The 21,469-nt window shown below is 33.5% G+C and overlaps 2 protein-coding genes across 7 annotated transcripts; both read left to right on the forward strand.

The window, feature by feature from the left end:
- Positions 1-4,532: 4,532 nt before the first annotated feature.
- LOC133688836 (casein kinase 1-like protein HD16) lies at positions 4,533-11,647 on the forward strand. 5 transcript variants are annotated; one of them, XR_009841209.1, is made up of 21 exons: positions 4,533-5,114; positions 5,497-5,631; positions 5,719-5,792; positions 5,909-5,978; positions 6,096-6,151; positions 6,250-6,321; positions 6,790-6,884; positions 6,986-7,052; positions 7,175-7,304; positions 7,385-7,603; positions 7,716-7,858; positions 7,941-8,115; positions 8,299-8,389; positions 8,476-8,633; positions 8,729-8,917; positions 9,027-9,222; positions 9,311-9,401; positions 10,056-10,235; positions 10,320-10,368; positions 10,456-10,542; positions 10,833-11,647. XR_009841209.1 is itself a non-coding variant. In XM_062108456.1 (16 exons), exons 1-16 carry the CDS (start codon positions 5,025-5,027, stop codon positions 9,084-9,086), a joined length of 1,824 nt encoding a protein of 607 aa, XP_061964440.1. In that variant the 5' UTR covers positions 4,533-5,024; the 3' UTR covers positions 9,087-9,654. The 5 variants fall into 5 exon arrangements, 2 of the variants coding, with proteins under 2 accessions (XP_061964440.1, XP_061964442.1); XR_009841208.1 differs by having other exon boundaries at positions 9,027-9,401; XR_009841210.1 differs by lacking the exon at positions 9,311-9,401.
- A 4,902-nt stretch (positions 11,648-16,549) lies between these two features.
- LOC133688020 (NADP-dependent malic enzyme) lies at positions 16,550-21,241 on the forward strand. Of its 2 annotated transcripts, none has more exons than XM_062107389.1 (19): positions 16,550-16,710; positions 17,089-17,237; positions 17,734-17,854; positions 17,946-18,172; positions 18,258-18,363; positions 18,487-18,552; positions 18,654-18,749; positions 18,860-18,931; positions 19,011-19,094; positions 19,182-19,280; positions 19,441-19,488; positions 19,578-19,631; positions 19,726-19,824; positions 19,912-20,001; positions 20,093-20,170; positions 20,320-20,394; positions 20,482-20,572; positions 20,708-20,836; positions 20,919-21,241. In XM_062107389.1, exons 1-19 carry the CDS (start codon positions 16,687-16,689, stop codon positions 21,005-21,007), a joined length of 1,797 nt encoding a protein of 598 aa, XP_061963373.1. In that variant the 5' UTR covers positions 16,550-16,686; the 3' UTR covers positions 21,008-21,241. The 2 variants fall into 2 exon arrangements, with proteins under 2 accessions (XP_061963373.1, XP_061963374.1); XM_062107390.1 differs by lacking the exon at positions 16,550-16,710 and adding an exon at positions 16,818-16,978.
- Positions 21,242-21,469: the final 228 nt, after the last annotated feature.

Genomic DNA, 21,469 nt, shown 5'->3' on the forward strand with positions numbered 1-21,469 from the left:
GTAACTTCGACCGAACTCTGCTGTTTAGTACATTCGAGGCACGTGAAAGTCATCTAAAGACTCTTCTTTGCAGGTGGAGAAGTGCTGCATTGGTGCTGTTTTTCTTTTCTACTGCAACCATGGTTGCTGCAGATCCTTGAGTTTCACATTACTTATTTAGTGATCTTTTTCTAAAAAAAATATAATATTATTTTCTTTTTAATCTGAACAATTAGAATTAATTTATGTTCTTATTTGAGAGTTTTAATATGAATTTAAGCTTGGAAGAAATTCTCTTGTTTTCTAAATTAATTTTAAGTTTTTATATTAAAGAGCATTTTTTCGTAAAAAACAGTGTGATAATTAAAAGGACCTAATGTCCTTGTTTTCAAGACTTGAAGGATTTATTAGAGAAATCGTACAATAAATTAACTGGTTAGTCCTAATTCTTGTCTTTTAAAACCTACACCAGGATCCGTGATGCTTGCAACGTGATAAAATTTCAGTTCTGGTGCTGTAGTTCTCGGTGAAAAAGTTTTATTACTCGAATGCATGCTCTGTATGGAACTTGAATTTCTTCATTCTAGCAGCTCTCACAGATATGGTCTGTAACTCTGTACAAAAGCAACACCATGAACACGATATGGTAGCATGCTAACATCTTTCAATTTCATGTTCATGAACTTAAATGTGATGTTTGCTAGGTTTAAACTCGAGTTGAACTTTTTTTTAGTTTAATATGGGTGTTCGGGTCAGCTTGCACGCACCTCGACTAATCTCACGGGTCCTGAAGTTAACGATCATGTAAGCCTCCATGAGCCATCATATGAGCAACCACAGGGCTCGAACCTGAAACCACAGAGAAAGCAAATATTTTGATTCCAAACTCTTACTACTGTTCCTGTAGAGACTACAAGGATTGTTCACAGAACAAGACCAAAAAGGACAATTTCCGTTGTCAAAAATCCAATGCCTCATCTATCTATCCAGAAGTAAAATCCCTAGGTTTGAGAAATTAAAAGTTATGTGATCATCAACGAAGGTGGATAGAAACAGTAGTTCATCGAAATCTCTCCCTGAGAGAATGTACAGATTCTCGAAATTAATTGCTATGTGCATTTGCACAAATATTTTTTAGCAATAATGTACAATACTATTTTTTTTTGACAGTTTTGTTCTTAAATTTATTTTTTTATTATAAATCTAATATAAAGATTTTTTAGTTAGCAAACTCATGATAATTTTTAATTTTAATAAAAAATTAATATTTATAATTAGATTATGTAGAGATTGTTATAGATTATAGTTTTGACTTTTATTATGAAAAATAGTTATTATATGATGTATTTCTTTCCTTTTTTTCAGATTTTTTTATTAAAAAATTAAAGTTCACTTCTTCTTTTTAACATTATAGTTATTATATAATAATAAATTAGATTAATTCCGATCAAGTTGGAAGCCGTATTAACTTGCAAAAAAACCGGGTTAGGCCAAACACCCAGCCCTTAGTTGCAGAGCATATAATGGCTTTAAAAAAAAAGCTTAGGCACATGAGTTTAGATCAGACACATTGGATGACTAGTAAAAAATTATTTGACTTTTAAAAAAATTGAAGCTGATATCTTTTTTATAAAAAAACATTTATATAATAACATATTTAATTAATTCTAATCCACTCAGGTTAACTTGTTAAACTCAGAACTTATATTTTAGACTTTAATAGATTCAATAATATTTTTTTATTATAATTATATAATAAAAAATAAAGACAAACGACATATAGCATATTAGGGTGCTATACCTAGCTTAGAATTTAACCATTAGTGTGGTGGTTGAGAAATCATGAAGAAGGGTTTTTGGATTGAAAATTCATTTTTCAACTCATTTTCACCCAGAGATGCATAATAAACACTATAAAAGTTTTTCTAAACCTTGTGCCAACATTAAAATACCCCAAAATCATCTAACAAAATCAAAATTAACTGAATCTAAAAAATCAAAACGAAACTTGATTTTTTTTAATACAGGTTTACAAGGAAAACCCACCACTAATATCAAATCCTCCTGATCAAATGAAACTCATGAATAACAAATTTGATTTTTTTTTTTGTTATTAGTATCAAGATAGCCAACTATTTATTTTTTTGGTTGTTTTCAACAACTTTTTCTTTACTTTCTCTGTCTTAGAAATTGAAAAATTCACAAAATAAATTTCTAAACTAGCATAAAAATTGTTATGAATATGGGTGAGCCATGCACTTTTTTTGTATTTTAATTGAGAGTTTAATTTTATATATAATCAAAACATAAAAAATACAATTGAAAAAAATAATAATTTATAGGAGATTCTCTGTTGATATAAAGCTACAGACTTTCTACTCTCTGTTTTTTTATAAGTTTTTGTTGACAAGTCTACCCATCATGCCTAGTGGGGTAATTAGTATTGTTGATAAAACAAAATTAATTGATAGTGACCATATAAGAGAGAGGTTTTTTAAGTAAATGATATTTTAAAAAACAAACAATTTAATTGTCACAAAAAACAACAGAAAAGGTGAGTACAATCAAACATTAAAGGATACAGATTCAATATTAGATTTTTTAAATCCAAAGGATTAATTAATTATTTCACTAAAAACACATAGATGAAATAATATTTTACTCGTTTAATTTACATTGAAAATACGACACCTTTCTAGTTTACTCATTTATTTTTTATTGCAAACACGAGAGTAAATTTTGACGCAAAGAGGTAAACAAAAGGATGAGTAAATTTGGACGCAAAGAGATAAATAAAAATAAAGTTAAAAATAGGTGATTCATGGAGAGGAAGAGAAATGCGAGAGCGAAGGAGGAGATATAAAATTCTTCATCACTTGATGTCGTGACTCGTGATTTTATTTTTTATTATAATAACTTATGATATTGATAGGTGATTAACTTACTATAATAACTTATTATTTTAATTTTTTTTTAAATAAAAAATTCTTTAAAAATAACTATTGTCATAATAACAAATAAATTATAGGTCAATAATGTTGCTATCTCTTCCATTACCTTCTGAAAATGAGATTCCATTTAGTTTCTGTTCGGATCTTTAATTCTAAAAAGATATTAAATTTATATTTTTAATGATTTTAATGTATTGATATAAAAATAAAAAAAATATTATTTTAATATATTTTTAAATAAAAATAATTTTAAAAAATATTATACATAACCATATTATATATTTCTCAGCGAAAGTTCAAGCTTTGCATGGCATATATGTACCACAATATCACATCAGAATTCTTCTTGATGACAAAAAATAATAATAATAAAAAAACCTAACAATTCCTGCAATTTTTTTTTCCGCCGAGAAAAAGATGCTTCATTCGTACAGGAATCAGATCAAACTAGTTACTATTTGACGATTTATTTTATTCTCATCAAGATAAAATTTCAAAACTATATTTGGATACGATCAGGTGCAATTTAGTATAGAAAGAGTTCGATTATCTTACAAGAGTAAAATCTACATTTATGGATGGATGAATTCGAATTCTTTATATAATTATGATGAATGCCTAAGCTTGTATTATATAATTATTTTTTTAGCACACACAAATAGACATATCAAACTTTCCTATATATATAATAAACACGTTACACTTAAATTGTGATTTTTGGGCGAAAATTATTTTACAATAAGGGGAAAGATGAGAGTTTGACACTTTTTTTATAAGTTGAAAACAATATTATTAATAGGGCTTTTTTTTGTGTTAAATATCAACTTTTTTTATAAGTTGAAAACAACATTATAAATACTTGAAAAATTTTATATGTAAAATATTTCACACAACATAAATCAACCTACCAATTTTTACTCGATTACAATTAAAAATATTTAATTTCATGTTTTTTATTTATTTTTAATGTTTTTTATTTATTTTTCCATGTGTCCAAAAAAAATTTAAATTAAAAACATGTTTAATAAAATAAATTAAAAACAATTTTTTTAAAAGAATGAATATGGTATATATTATAATTTCATAAATTAAAAGTTAAAATTTTTTATTACATAGAAAAATTGACTAATTTAATCCCCCCCTCCACACACACACACACTTATTAAATTAAAAATAATTTAAATCAATTCACAAAAAATACATCAAACATAATCTAAATAATTCAACCATATAAAAAGTTTGATAAATAATTTATTTGAGAATTTTATTACGGTTATGGTATAAAGTATTTTTTGTTTAGAGTTGTATTAAAATATTTTTTTTATTTTTAAAAATTATTTTTAATATTAGCATAATAAAATAATTTAAAAATAAAAAAATTAATTTTAATAAAAAAAATTAAATTTTAAAAGCCGAGTTTTGAACCTCATTTTGAAACAGCAAAGGACACGCATTCGACTGATTCGAGTTTAAACTTTCATTCCCCCCTCACGTGGTAAATAAAATATAATAATAAAAAATAAAAATAAATTTCGAATTCCAAAAATCGAAAAAACAAAATTCTCAAAATAATAATAATAATAAAAAAAATAAATCACATTAGCGTCTCTTACATCAAACACGCATATCACGATCTCTCCCAGTCCCTTCTGTGACAAATCCCTTCCTTTCCGTTTCCTTCCACAAATCTCCAAAATACAAAATTTCTCATCAAACCCAATTTTCACTTTTATCTCTCTACAACCTTCTCTCTCTCTATCGAATGATTCCAGAACCTTAATGAATCCCTCCTCCACCACCACCAGCTTCATGGACCACTGCCTTCACTGCCGTCCTACATTCGATGCCTGAACTGCGTAGCCGAACACGCAGAATTCTGAACTGCGTAACCATCATAATCCGAACCCGGTTAAGTTCACTGTACAGACTCGTAAAAGAAGAACCGCGGAGGTTAACAACAAGATAAAAAAGAACGCGATCGTTGATGATAAGGAGAAAATTGTGAGATTACCTGATACGAAGCCGTATAGAAAGAAAAAGCAAGACGAGGAAGCCTGGGCTTTGAGAAAAGACGAAGGGATTGCTAATAAGAAGATGGACGAGTATGATAGCGGCGGCGGACGGAGCGCCGACAAGGGAACGGGAGCGGAAGATGAAGGAAGCACTGCTCCTCTTCCCGAGAAGGTGAGTCTTAGTTTTGGTTTTCGTGAGAGATTGTGCTTGGATGTGAGAAATTGTGGGAAAGTGAAAGAAAGTGCGAGAAAGTTTGTTTTTGTGTCGTGTTTTGCATGAAATCGGCTTAATGCATATGAATTTAGTTCATGACATTTGAAAAATTTTGGATTTTTTCTGTTATTTTTTTTTCATTTTGAAGCTATTTTTGTTAGTTGCAGGAGGGGAAACTAACAAATTCAGTAAAATATATCTGATTTGTTGTTAAGCTCCATTTTTTTTGGGTTACTGAATTAACTAGTTGTGTGAGTTTAGCTTTGATAGAAATGGATTTTGGTATTGTGATTATTTATATAGGCACCGTGTCTTATTATTTTGAGTCTTTTTGCCACAGGTCCAAGTTGGTGGTTCTCCAACGTACAAAATAGATAGAAAACTGGGCAAAGGAGGTTTTGGACAGGTTTATGTTGGTCGAAGAATTGGTCCCACTAATTTTTCAAATGAAAGAACTGGTCCTGGAGCTTTAGAGGTATGTGATTCTTGTATCTATTTTATAGCTGCTTGATAAAATGTGCTGGATTTTATGATTGTGATGGGGTTTGTGTGTAAATTGTAGGTAGCATTAAAATTTGAGCATAGAAGCAGCAAAGGATGTAATTATGGACCACCTTATGAGTGGCAAGTTTACAAGTGAGGATCCTACCGCAGCTTTTGTATTTTTGGTTTATTGTCTATGCATTGCATTGTTAGGGAGGGGATGTATATGGGGAGTTATAACCTTTTTTTTTTCTGTGCTGTGTTTACAGTGCACTTGGGGGCAGTCATGGTGTGCCACGAGCTCATTACAAAGGAAGGCAGGGTGACTACTATGTTATGGTATCTGTTGTTTGATCCGTGTCCTCTTTTTTTACCTTCAGATTGGTAAGAATTAAGTTTCAGCCTCTGGGCAAATGTTTTAGAAGAATGTTTTAAAAAATGCTATATTTCTTGCAGGTTATGGATATGCTTGGACCTAGTCTATGGGATGTTTGGAATAACAACTCACACACGCAAGTGTTTTTCACTTGATAGTTTTCTTTTAGTTAACACCATAAGATCAGATATTTTCAATATATCCAATGTTTACTTCTTTTCTTTTCAATTTCAGGATGTCCATTGATATGGTTGCTTGCATTGCCATTGAAGCCATCTCTATACTCGAAAAGATGCATTCTAGAGGGTGAGACTTTTTTAAAAGCAATTCTGCTGCTAATTTTCTTTTTATGTATATAGACACAAATCTACTTTTTAGAAAGAAAGTCACTTTTGGTGATGTGATCAATGGATTTTGGATGTTGAGATCAATGTGATTGGTGTTAAAATTGTCTACCTAGGCGGTCCTTGAGAGGGCATGTAGGTTTTCTAGTCTTCATGTTTGTCTTATATACGTTGTTAATTTTTGCATATTTGATGGTAAGCAGGCATCTTGTGTCATGCACTTGCAGCCTTTGAGAATGTAATTATTGTGATAAAGTGGAGCCACCGTTTGCTGTTCCCTTGTAATCACACTTTGTTTAGAACATTATTTGAGCCAAACACACTGGGTGAACCAGTTGTAATGAGCAACTCTCAAACAGTACTTGCAGTACTCTACTGTTGTTCTCTATTAGAAGGGATTTTTCATAATATAGTTTCTTCTGTTTGGCAGATATGTCCATGGGGATGTGAAACCTGAAAACTTTTTACTTGGTCCACGAGGAACTCCTGAAGAAAAAAAGCTGTTTCTTGTTGACCTTGGATTAGGTAAGTTGTTGAATTTGCCAGTTTTTGATGTGGCACCCGATACTTTCTTGACAGATGATGGTGCCTAATGTGAAGTCATATTGTTGCCTATTTTCATACAGCAACCCGGTGGAGAGATAGTTCAAATGGTCTTCATGTTGAATATGATCAACGCCCAGATGTTTTTAGGTAAAATGAAATTGTGTAATTATTGAACATTATGCCAGCTTAGCATCATTATATTTGGGTATTCCTATACCCCATTGTTTTCCATTGCAACTCATTGGTGCTTGAATATTGTTGTGCTGCAGGGGAACTGTGCGATATGCCAGTGTTCATGCTCATCTTGGTAGAACTGGTAGCAGGAGAGATGATTTAGAATCTCTTGCCTACACTCTCATCTTTCTTCTCCGCGGTCGACTGCCTTGGCAAGGATACCAGGTTTGTTGCAGATTATAATCTAATTTGTGTATGCTTATAGGACTAGTTCCTATTTCTTTCTAATGCGATGGTTTCTTTAGGGGGAAAATAAAGGGTTCCTTGTTTGCAAGAAGAAGATGGCGACTTCTCCAGAAGCTTTGTGTTGCTTCTGCCCTCAGCCTTTTAGACAGTTTGTTGAGCATGTTGTAAATCTGAAGTTTGATGAAGAGCCAAATTATGCAAAATATATCTCCCTTTTTGATGGAATTGTGGGTCCAAATCCAGACATAAGACCTATTAACACTGATGGTGCTCAGAAGGTATCTGTCAAGTTTTTCTCATCTATATGTCATTTTTTATTTTGATCATTGAGACATACTTTGTTTCCCCATGTTGTGGAGGTTGTGTTAACCTGATGTTTGTACTGTGAAGCTTATATATCAGGTTGGGAATAAGAGAGGGCGGCTGACAATGGAGGAAGAAGAAGATGAACAACCAAAGAAAAAGGTCAGGATGGGGATGCCTGCAACACAGTGGATTAGTGTTTATAATGCTCGTCGGCCTATGAAACAAAGGTATGCACTGAAGAGTTATATGCTGTGCTCTTCAAATTTGGTGACAAGGATTAAAGGCTAATGTTTTCATTTCCTGGTGTAGATATCACTATAACGTGGCTGATGTGAGGCTCTCCCAACACATAGAGAAGGGTAATGAAGATGGATTATTTATCAGCAGCGTGGCTTCTTGCTCAAACCTATGGGCCTTAATTATGGACGCTGGCACTAATTTCAGTGCTCAAGTTTATGAGCTGTCTCCTTATTTTCTCCACAAGGTTGGTTTTGGCTCACGTATCCAAGGATAAGTATCTATTATGGGTCTTCAATAATGAACATCACTATTTGCTAACATGATTTTTACTGAATATCTGCGTGCTATCTTGTGTTTTGATGATGAAATGTTTACCTTTTAACTCAACAACTTACTCTTGCCTGGTATATGTATATTTTTTTTTAAGGAATGGATAATGGAACAGTGGGAGAAGAATTATTACATTAGTGCAATTGCAGGAGCTAATAATGGGAGTTCATTAGTTGTGATGTCTAAGGGTTAGTGTTGTATCTCCTTCAGAAGTAGTCAGTAAAACATTTTCTTATTGCATCACCTAAAATTTTTGTTGCTTTATTTAATTCAGGTACTCAGTATTTACAGCAGTCTTATAAAGTAAGCGATTCTTTTCCCTTCAAGTGGATCAATAAGAAATGGAGAGAGGGTTTTTATGTCACAGCTATGGCCACTGCTGGAAGTAGATGGGCGATAGTCATGTCCCGCGGCACAGGATTTTCAGACCAGGTCACTTTTGTGAATCTCTGATCAATGAAATGCTTCTGGGGCCAACAATTAAGTTTTTATAACTTATATTTTTTTTGTTTCTCTTCCAATTTTAGGTTGTGGAGCTGGATTTTCTATATCCCAGTGAAGGCATTCATCGTAGGTGGGATGGTGGTTACCGCATCACTTCAACTGCAGCAACGTTGGACCAAGCTGCTTTTGTTCTCAGTGTGCCAAGAAGAAAACCAGTAGATGAAACTCAAGAAACACTTCGAACTTCTGCTTTTCCCAGTACACACGTCAAGGTTTGTTGATCAGTTCCATGTTTCCCCTGTTTCTAAATACCTTTGTTTTTTGTTCTCTTCCAACCACAAACTCTGCACATTTGATTTACTTTGTATTTATATTTTTCAGGAGAAATGGGCAACAAATCTTTATATTGCATCTGTTTGTTATGGTCGAACTGTCTCATGAATGACAAGTTTTGCTGGGGATGCTGTTGCTGTTATCATGGAAATTTAGAAGACAGTTCTCACCACTTATGATACTCCTTTGAGAAGCAAAGATCTGCTTAAGCCAAATTGACTCGTCATGGCATTTGGGAGTCAATGTATGCAAAACTCTACCTTAATGTAGCCATCACATAGCATCCATTAATACCTGTGCACTAACTTTCAATTGGGTTGAAATGCTTTTAGGGTGGCATCGATTTACCCATTGCTAAGAAGTTTGTATAGTTATGAACAGTAGTTGAAGGGGCGTGCACTGGCCTTGTCTTCATTATTGATGGTATTTTTGAAAGCTTGCTATTATGATTTTGCTTTGGGCAATGGTCATTTTCAGTCATTTAGTCTGTACTTGTCTTATGCTTCTTCCATCTTTTCGGACTTGAAGATCCTAGTGTTCTTTCACTTCTGTACTTCCAGGATGTCTGAATGACCTAAAAGACGGAGGATGTACTCCATTTGTATACTTTTCAACAACAGTCTGTACCCTTTTCTAATTATTAATGCTTTATGCTGTAATCTTATGCATTTTTGTACCTCTTAAGACCAACTCGGTGCATGTGCTGCATTATTTGTCTGGCTATATTTGAGTGCAGTTAGCTGATTAAACATTAAAACACAACTGATTTTTTTCTCCCAAAGAAGATTATTGTTCAACATTATCAGAGTGGCCTCCATAACTTCTGTTTTGGAAAGAGTACAGAGCTTATACCATTAAATTTTTGGGAAAGAAAGTTTGTCTATGTTCAGGTCTAGGTATTTGATATCTTTATTAAATATATATCCTTAAGGCAATACATGCCAATTTTCTGGCAGGTTAGTCCATTGCACTCATCCAGATTTTAAAAGCTGTCATCTGTATATCAGAGAGGTTTTTAGCTGCCAATTTTTTGTTTGTCTATTTTTGTTCAAGTAACCTGACAATTTAGGTACCCAGATTTTGGTGTATTATCAGGCATCACAGGCTAAATTGTGAATACTTATGGTCAAGTTCTTCAAGGCAGGAAGCAAGCAAGACTACTACTTCTGTAAGAATTTGTGTTACTGAAAGATCAACTTATCTTTTTGCTTGCGGCTTCCTGGGATCATCAAATAGATGAGAAGTTCTTCAGACTTGGTATTTGGGTGCAACCTTTTATTTTATTGCTTGCTCCTGATCCATTATTTCATTTTGATCGACTGACCGACTTCTATTTTTCAGGAACTACCTTTGAGCATTCTTGACCAGGAATTATATGGACTTTGAACCTGTAACGTCTCATCTATTATCTCTTGTTCCTTGGTATTTCATCTATCATATAGATTAAATAAGGCGACACATCTTGTTTTATTGGCAGTGTGTACAAACTGAATGGATAGATGTTCGATGTCTGATATGATTATTGAATGCTAGCGAGAAACAATGCCTCTTCCTCATGTCAATGGTAAGCAGCCCCTTTTGATTTTCCAGAAGAACAAACATCCATTATTTTTGTGATGACTTTCATCTCTGGTGGCACTTCTCTGGACACATTTATGATCATACTTCTCTAACCCGGACTGTCAAGGTTTTAATTTCAACACTGACCTTATATGGCTCTAAAGAATCTCCAGAAAAACATTCATGTAAATTAGTTCACATGTCCAATGTTTGAGAATTGAGTATAAATTATTTCCTCAGCTGATTTTGAGGGTGTTTTCAATTTTTTTATTTTTTTTTCTGATTTTGTTGCAGGATAAAAGAATGGATGGGTTTTACTGTGAAGACAACCTGTTGGGAAACAAGTAGTGTTCTAATTAAAGAGCTTGATCACTACCTAGACCAGGGTTCTTCTGATGTGTGGTACACGATTGAAATTAGCAAGTTTGCTTCTTCCTTGAACAGTTTGCACTATCATTTGCATGTGGCTAACATAAAGCTGACATGGGTGATGTTTGATGGGATACTACTATTGACCCCCTTTGATGGCTGCAAATTATGATGACAAAAATAAGCTAATAATTAAAACCTTCAATTTCTTGCTTGCATTCAAGAAATGGAAGGAAGGAAAGATCTCCAATAAAGTGGCTCAGGCATGTTGGAATTGGATGGGGTAGAGTTGGAAGTTCCTTCTAGAAACTCTTTCCTGGGACCGTTCTCCATGTAGAATGATTGCTGGGCTCGTAGTATAATGAAGGAGAAAATTTGATTTTATTGTTCCCATGGTTATCTTCGTCTCTTCTTACCTATTAAGTGGTTTGTGTTTAATAGCAACTGTAAACAGAGTGCATGAAAATCCATCTGTTCACGAAGGCTCATACAAAATGCAGTTGCTAGCTTGTCAAGTATGATGGAGCATTCAGTTTCTGGACAGAGTGCACTTTGGATGCCGGTGGGAATTTCCAAGGCACTGCACTGGATGCAATGTTTGGCAATCTTCCATTTTACATCATTTATTTATGTGACCTATTCATGTTTATACTCGGTTCGAGCAATGCGCTGCCATGCACAAATTCAGATTTGTTTTTGGAAGATACGTGATATGAAATGTTGTTCTTCGTTGCATAAAACCAGACACGAACTTTTCATTTGATGTTAATACATGCTTCTGATAATGCTTGATGCAGGCTACAGTCGCGGTCGCAAAATTTAGGCTCACGCTGGACACAAATGAAGAAAGATGGCCTTTTCTTAGTACTGTGCATTTGGACCCATTAAAATAATTATTAGATCGGGAAATCCAAAGTTTTTCGACAGGATGTGTGTATATATGAACTTAACATGTTAAAAAAGCCTGCATGTTCGATCTTTTGTTGAAAGGATCTGAAGAAAATAAAAGGCAAGTTTTATATATGCAATATTGGTGTCCATCTGTAATTTGTAAGGTTTCAGCACGAAGAACAAAACTTTCAGCTCAAGAGGAATCCAGTCGGACCATAAATAAAGTTTTATTTCCTACCCCAAGTTTTTCCATTCCTGAAAAATAAAAAATCAAGAAACAAAACAAGAAAAAGGGGGAAAATAAGCTCCTAAGTCACAAATATAAGCTTTTATGGCAACCGAATTTGTGGCCTTCCTCGAAACCTGCAATACACCTAGCAACTTATGCAAAAGAAGTATATTTAGGGATTACTTGCACCAAAAAAAAAAAAAACCTCTTATACTTTCATCTAGTATGTTTCTCACTTTTTTTCTATAGTTTAGAAAATTATACTTTCCTTCCTCAAAGTAGATGAAAAGATATTTTTATCCTTGTATATAATATATCTAAATTTGCATATTTTCAACACAGACCTCATTTCTTTTTCTTCCAAAATTAAATCTCTCTCTCAAAACACAACACACTCACACACAGACACTATATCTGAAGCAAGATTTTATACTTATTGTCTTTGTACGAGGACCAGAGCTAAAAACCCCTTGTTGATGTTTTTTTTATTCAACCCTTTTCATTGGGAATAATAGATAAGAATGGAGGTAAGTTGTTTAAGCGAGTCTTGATTTTGAATGACGTGTGTGAGTTTATTTTATATTAAATTAGTAAATAATGATTAAAATATTGTATAACAATTTTTTTTTTTATTGATTCATACCTAATCTTAAAGCTCTGAAAACCTAAAAAAATGGATTTTGGCTTAATAATCAAGAAATTGGACTATTATACATATGATTTTGGTATTTTTTATATTAATTATGGATGTTGAAGCTCGAATTCAATTTTATAAACTGTTATAAAAACCTTAATTAATTGGTTTTTGGCTAGCTTAATTACAATATTAAATGTCATAATAATGCTTAAACAATTTTTTATGCTTGTAATGCATGTTTTGTAAATTAAACATCAAAACCCTCAATTTTATCTAATAGGGTAAATGTGAACAATAACCTTACTTGGCAAAATTAAAAATAGATCCGTAATTAGAGTTAGTTGCTTCTAGAAAAGTCTATAATTAGATTTTTATTGTTTGTAATGATAAGATATAAGATGCTATCTGTTGTAGCTTACTATGACAATCTATCACATGTTGAAAAAAGTTGCTTTTATGTACATATAAAACAATATCATAGTTAGAAATAATAGCATTATATATACTAAATTAGCTATCGATAACAACTTTACACTTACAAAGCTAGTCTTTATATTGTGATTCTTGATCTAAATTCGACGCAATTAATCTTTAATTTTTTTCCACTTGTTCTAGTATTCGATTGATATCATTGACATCTCCTCTCTCTCCAATGGTTAATTCAGTATCATTTATAAGTTTGTACCAATCAATGAATGTGTTATCGCATAATCTGTCATCATATATGTAGAAAAACTTGTTTTTACCTGTATATGTTTTTGATATTCTAACAGCTGCTTCTTTTTTACTTTTCATGCACCTTTTATTTTTGAAATTTAGTTCATCCAAGCTATTGAAATTTTGTAGGTTAATAACGATGGATATGACGATATTATTTCAAATGTATGTATTGCAAATTTTGAACTATTTTTTACGGTGTGTATCGGGTTTGAGTGGCTGTTTTTTTAAGTGTTGGGTTGATAATTTTAGATTGCAGGATTTGTAGTGAAGAATTGTTGATGGAAGATGAAGAAAGATGAAGAATTGTTGCTGCAAATTTTTGGAAATTTTATTGGGTTGAAATGGTGAAAAACTTTGGAGAAATTTGATATTTTTGGTTGTCTTAAAATGATCAAGAAATGTTTAGCAATCTATTATAAACATGATTTTAGTAGCATTTTCGTAAATATAATGAACTGTCCAACGACAAGATTGTGGTTTTTTCGTTACTTTTAGTCACCTAAGAGCACTTTAGTCATTAAAATCATTATTAAGCTAGATTTTGATTCTGATCATGAAAAGCTGACTGTCGAGAGATAATTGTTTGTTCAACATTTTGCAACCATGGCTAGGATTGATGATAATTTAGGTATAATCATTGATTGGTGCCTCCTAGTCCAAGCACAGGAGCTTTCTTCTTAGCAACGTTAGGTTATGATATTAACTCAACCTCGTTAGGTTATGATATTAACTCAACCTCATGTTGGAGGATACAAATGAATAAATGGATTTTTAAATTTTAAGAGGTGTAGTTTAATTAATTAGATTTTAAATTTATTTTTTAAAAATTATCAATTTGAGTTTCATAAATTTCAGGGCCACTAAAAGTTTATATAGTCGTTAACTTCAGGGTCCGTGAAATTAGTCGAGGTACACGCAAGCTAATCAGGACACTCATATTAATAAAAAAAATAAAAAATAAAAATGAAGGGCTCTTTGTGTGAACACTGGAGTATAATACACTATGCCTAAATGGATAAAATCATTTAAGAAGAAATTTGATTTTAATTCAGATATAAACTAAACCGAAATACTTCATTTATTGAAAAGAAATATAAAGACTAGCCCAAAAAATAAAAATAAAACCATATCAGGTGTAATAAAAATAAAAACCAAAAAGTGCATTGGAAGGTTTGAATAAAATCATGGAGATTGGTCTTCAAGAATTCAAACCTTCCCGTTTGAGAATGGAGCCAACCACCGTGTACATGTTTGCCGCTTAAGAAATCATTGACTGAGCCACCAAGAACTTTGACAAACGATAATATTGGGAACCCTTATATAATTATACCCACTACGCATGCGTGTACCCAGTAAAAGATCACCAGCTTAAGAAGCTTCGAGATATGGCGATAGAGTGCGCCATGGAAACGGTTGACGCACTCTCCATCTCCCCCTCCACAAATTCAATTTTATACTATGCAATGGCCGGCAGTCTTGAAGAAGAATTTACTTCAAGTAAGATTAATGCCGTAAGAAAAATGATGCCAGAAAATGAAGACATTCACGGGAATTAAATGTCAAATGCAATGTAAATTAGGGCTTGAGTTGTCAATGGCAGCAAGAAGCTAAATTATGATCCAAGTCAAATCAGCAATATGATATTGGATCATAATGACCAGGTCTAAACCATACGGGGTTGAAATTGGCATTCAAAGAGCTTGGCCTCACAAAGTCATGCCAACCCTCCATCCCTGCAGTACTGTTCTACGGCCATGAATTCACACACAAATGTGAAAATCTGACTTTCATTTACCTTTTAGATTTGACAACCAATTCCTTCATCGACAATACCTGTAACCAAATCACCTTTTGAAGCAGGAAAGGAGACGAGGAAATACCCTCAAGGAAATGGCAGTGACAATTGGACGCAAAGGAGATGACAAAAGCAGGATTTTTGGCTGATGCCGCCTGCCAAGCGAGAGGAAAAAAAAGGTGTTTAATTGGAAAGATAAAACTAAAAATATAAAATAAATAGGCCTTTAATATATATTTTTAAGTGGATTTTTATTATTTTAAAATAGAAAAAATTAAAAAATATATGTTTTTTAATCTTGATTGTCCATTCTGTTTCAAAACATCTAATCTTACACGTAAACATACTAGGTAGACTACTACTCATGCTCTCATCGATTGAACTATAGATTAAAATTAAAGAAGGGAACTAATAAGTGGTCAAGTGATAAAAAATTTAGACTTAAAGATATTTGCTTCTCATATGATTTCAAATTCAAGCTATGTAATTGCTAATATGATGATTATTAGAGACTTATATGATCGTTAATTTCCAGGTCTCGTGTGATTAGTCGAGATACATATAAGCTGACCCGGACATCCACATTAACAATAATAAAAAAAAAAAGAAGGAAGGGGGGAGGGGGGTTTTCATGGACGACAGTCAATTTGAATTAAGTAATTGCATGCCTTTGTTGAATTGACAATAGTAACATATACATTGTGCATGCATCTCATATTCAAGTTTTTTTTCTTATTATCACTAAAGTTTTTTATTTAGACAATATTGATCTTTCTTCCAATTATACATGAACATGAGATGCATAATATTTTATGATCTACATGTTATCAATTTATTTATATTTTATATATATCTGTTTCCTGCAAAAAGAAATATCACAGAAATATCACACAAAAATCTCATAAAATTTTGATTACAAAATAAATTCTAAAAATAAAAAATATTATTTAAAAAACAGACTCTATTACACTTATAAGCATGCCCAAAATATATATTTGAAACTATCCATGTGTTTTGAATATAATAAATCTATATTCATCTGCATCACAAAGTCTCACATGTTTATGGATCTCTAATAATTGAGCCAGATTATAATGGATTCGAAAAATTAAAAAAAAACTAGCTGATATAAAGATATATTATTTAGATTGTTAGGAGGAAATTTAGTTTTAATTGACGTACTAAATTTAATAACACTCTTAACATTAAATTAAAAAATAATTTTATATAAATTCATTGAAAAACATCTAATAAAAATATTAGTTTAATATTTTCTCACATAAAAAATATTTTGGTAAAAGCATTCACACCATATCACCAAACCTATGATAAAAAAGTAAGTAATTTAGCATGGTGTGCAAATCAATAGGGCCCTGCAGCTTCCATTTTCGCCATCCTCTGTCTACCTTACGCGTGATCACGAATCAATACTCTCTCTCTCTCTCTCCACCAAAAGAGCGTGGAAACTATATAACCTCCGTGTCTGTTCCTCGCACGTTCCTGCAGAATGATTTCAAGACAGACTTTTCTGGTACCATGCAATATTATGTACTTACTTAGCTAAGAATTCCACAAGCCCACCACCACTAGAGTATTGTATGTTCACACTCACTAAACTTTTCAATCAAGACAGCCTTGACAAAAAAAACATGAAAAATGGTTTCAAAATCGTCCCAACTCCACGTATGTAGTCCACGTTCTTCTTTTTGACATGGAAACCAACCTTAATTATTTTCAACTTTCATTTAAAAATAATTAGGAAAGCGTAGAAATTTATGGGCTTTAGGTGGCTATAAAAGGTGGGCTTTGTTTCTTGCTTTGCAAAACAATCAAGGGTTCTGTTCTGTCTGTGTTGTGGGATTTTGTTTCTTGTGTTGTGTTTGGCTTCTCAGCTTCTTGTTACTTGCAGAGAGCAGTGGTTCTTGGTTGTGGAGGAGAAAGAAAGGTTTGGGCTTTATTAGAGAGAAGAACAATGATGAACGGAGTGGAGAAAACGAATGGAGAAGATCTTGCCACGGAGGAACAGCTTATCACTCCATGGACTGTCTCTGTTGCTAGGTGAGAGAAAGGATATTTTCAGTTTTTGAATTTTTTTGTGTGTTATTCTTGTCTTATTCTTTATGGCTGGCTGGCCCATGTTGATTTTAGATGCTGCATTGTGGAGTTTTCATCTAAAGTTCTAATTTTTATGCCCTAAAAAATGTTTGCAATTTTGCTCAATTTGATTTTTAATTGTTGCTCAAGTTGTGAATTCCTGGTTATTTTTACTGGATCTTATTTTTTTTTATTGTTTTTATTCATCGAAGGATTTATTGGTTTTATAGGAAGTGGTACCAGTGGTTTATTTAGTAAAACATGCATCCAGTAAGTTTGGTTCGTGTTCTTCTGTGGATTAACATTTGGTCCAAAACAAGAAAACTATCCTTTTCTTAAGGCCCTGAATAGTTTGACTTGAGAAACCCTTGATTGTTGGTTTTGCTGATTATTACATATAAAATTTGCAGAATTTAAGTTTTTGATTCACTCAAAAGTATTGTTTTTTGTTATGTTACAGTGGATATACTTTGTTGAGGGATCCACGCCACAACAAAGGGCTTGCCTTTACTGAGAATGAAAGGGATGCACATTACTTGCGTGGCCTTTTGCCTCCAGCACTCATGACCCAGGAACTCCAGGTTATCTTAAATGACTTTCTTCAAGTTTAAATTCCGATATCAAAATTTCTGTCTCCCAAGCTTAATTAGGCCACAAAATTTTGATTATTAGGAGAAAAAATTGATGCACAACCTACGCCAGTATGAAGTTCCTCTTCAACGATACATGGCCATGATGGATCTCCAGGAGAGGAATGAAAGGTTGTTTTACAAGCTTTTGATCGATAATGTGGAGGAACTTTTGCCAGTTGTGTACACTCCTACAGTTGGCGAGGCTTGTCAGAAATATGGGAGCATTTTCAGACGCCCTCAGGGTCTTTACATCAGTTTGAAAGAGAAGTAGGGCCATCTGAATGTGATTGTCTTTTAATTTCATGTCCTAGTTGCTTAGTTTTCAAGTATTTACTGAAAATGAAACTTTTAGGGGCAAGATTCTTGAAGTGTTGAAGAATTGGCCGGAGAGTAATATCCAAGTTATTGTTGTTACTGATGGTGAGCGCATCTTGGGGCTTGGGGATCTTGGTTGCCAGGTACTGATGCTTGCAAATTCACTTATAGATTATAAGTTGTTAGTTGGATGAGCAGGCCACTCCTTATCTCTCAACAGATGGATCATTGTTAATTTATTTCATGTAATTGTTTTGCATTTTTAGGGAATGGGGATTCCAGTAGGAAAACTCTCTCTGTATACAGCACTAGGAGGATTACGTCCCTCTGCCGTAAGCTTTGACATACCTCCATTACCGTCTTACTGAAGCTAGGAATACACCCTTTGCTTTTATAGCTACTAAAACCTTGCACCTGTATTCAATATATGCAGTGCTTGCCTGTAACAATTGATGTTGGCACAAACAATGAGAAGTTATTGAATGATGAGTTCTACATTGGGCTTAGACAGAGGAGGGCAACTGGACAGGTATAGTAACTTGACTTTCTTCCCTTTCCAATTGACTAATACCTTTTTTTTCATGCTTTTAAATCATGCTGAGTCTGAAGATTTGTGTTCTGCTATCTGCCGTGGTTTAGGAATATGCAGAGCTTCTAGAAGAGTTCATGACTGCAGTTAAAAAGAACTACGGGGAAAAGGTCCTTGTACAGGTAAACCATCAAACATTGCTTAACGTCAGAGTTTTCAGTACTTAACTCTGCTCTCTGAATATTATGAATTTCCCTTTAGTTTGAAGATTTTGCAAATCACAATGCATTTGAGCTACTGGAAAAATACAGCCCGACTCATCTTGTCTTCAATGATGACATACAGGTAACATGTTACAAAAGTTTGTTTGTTAGCAATATGTTTGTTCCTCAATGGAATTTCTCTAATTGCAAATGATTTCATTTATTGTAGGGCACTGCATCTGTGGTGTTGGCAGGGCTTCTTGCAGCTCTGAAATTGGTTGGTGGAGCCTTGGCGGACCATAGATTCTTATTCCTGGGTGCAGGAGAGGTTAGGAACCGAAACCATGTGCTCAAAGCTTTCTTTTTGTTTGTACTTATCAGTCTCTTGCATAATGGTCGTGACTGTTTATGCAGGCATTTATTTGTTCATATATACATTAGTTTCTGTTCGTTTGATTCTTACTTCTTTTTTCTTTTGGGTGTTGCAGGCTGGAACTGGTATAGCTGAGCTTATCGCTCTTGAGATATCAAAACAGGTATCAATCTACTGCTTATCTGGTTAATATTTTTATTATTTTCTTCCATTTGCTAACCTTTATGGTCAATCCCATGCTATTTTCTTCAGACTAAAGCTCCACTTGAAGAGACCCGCAAAAAGATTTGGCTTGTGGACTCAAAGGTAGTGAAAATGCGGTCAAAGTCCTCAAATTTTGTTGCACATTTCACCTTGGATCCTTTTCCATACACTAACATTTGGTCTGAGTATGCTCCAGGGACTGATTGTTAGCTCGCGTAAGGAGTCACTTCAACACTTCAAGAAACCTTGGGCTCATGACCATGAGCCTGTCAAAGGGCTCTTAGATGCTGTTAAGGTGTGACACTTTCCTTATGTGAATTCATATTATGTGCTCCCTTCTAATCATTTTCCTGAAATCTTACCATACTTGCTGATCTATTAGGCAATCAAGCCAACAGTTTTGATAGGATCATCTGGAGTTGGGAAAACATTTACAAAGGAGGTGGTTGAGGCCATGGCATCAATTAACGAGGTTCTTTCTCTTGCTCTCTCTCTCTCTTACACACACACGTCCATCTATCTTGTCGAGTTATCTGACCCTAGTCTAAATTATTGCTACTCAGAAACCACTAATTCTTGCTCTCTCCAATCCTACCTCACAATCTGAATGTACGGCTGAAGAAGCTTATACATGGAGCAAGGTAGAATACCAATTCTGCTTTTTCCCCAAATATTGTTTCATCAGATTTAACTCGCCTCACGCATGTGTGATTGGTGCTGTATGGAGAAAATAGTGAAACTCTTTTAATTTTAGCACCATCTTGATTGTTATATGTTTTCCAACTTGCAGGGTCGAGCAATCTTTGCTAGCGGAAGCCCATTTGACCCTGTTGAATATAACAGAAAAGTTTTTGTACCTGGCCAGGTTTTAACCTTACCTATTGTTACTGGAAATCATTCTGTTTACCAGAAATTTACTATAATTAGTGGCTTACATCTTCATATTATTCAGGCAAACAATGCTTATATATTCCCTGGATTTGGGTTGGGATTGATCATGTCTGGTGCAATTCGCGTGCACGATGACATGCTTTTGGCAGCCTGTAAGTATCGCGGACTGTTGAGTTATATCTCATATTCACATATACCACCACAGTAAAATCTATCTTCTCTAAGGATCGATTTGAATGCTGGCAATTTCATCAAGGTTTGACATTTCTAATTCTTTTTTGCAACAGCTGAAGCTTTGGCTGCACAAGTAAAACAAGAAAATTTTGACAAGGGGCTGATTTACCCACCATTTTCCAACATTCGAAATATATCAGCCAACATAGCAGCTAAGGTTGCTGCTAAAGCGTATGAACTCGGTAAGCTTCTTTCTGGTTATCAAGCTCTCTCATACTTGCACTGTCCTGCATTACTAATCAGGCTTACATGACTGCTTTATAGGTCTGGCATCTCGTCTGCCTCGTCCTAAAGACCTTGTCAAGTATGCAGAGAGCTGCATGTACAGCCCAGTCTACCGCAGCTATCGTTAAACTTAGAGAGGAATTGTGCATTTTGCAAGCAGCAATTTGCTCGGAGCTACTTTCAATCTGTTTTTCATGTTTCTTTTACATTCAATCTCAAGCGGAAAGAGTTCCCTACTCTGGCTGTAATTTTGAGATGATCCTATTTGTTTAGGCTAACTATGCTATTTATTGCAATTGTGCCGAATAAAAATAATTTTATTATTCTTCGGATTTTAATATCATTAGTTTTCATTTTTTTAAGCTCTTTCAGAGTTTAGAAATTGAAGTTCACATTTTTTGTGCCAATTCTATAAGTTTATTTTATTTTATTTAGGATATGATGTAGTGAATAAATTGGGATACCATGAAAAAACGAGATCACTAAAGTAATATTTTTTTCTAAGAAGAATTACATCAATATATATATATATATAATGTTTAAAATGGCTGATTATTATATTTAGGGTATAACACTAAATAAATAAAAAA

This window comes from Populus nigra, chromosome 3 (assembly GCF_951802175.1).
Source record: "Populus nigra chromosome 3, ddPopNigr1.1, whole genome shotgun sequence".
In the NCBI taxonomy this organism is placed as follows: domain Eukaryota; kingdom Viridiplantae; phylum Streptophyta; class Magnoliopsida; order Malpighiales; family Salicaceae; genus Populus; species Populus nigra.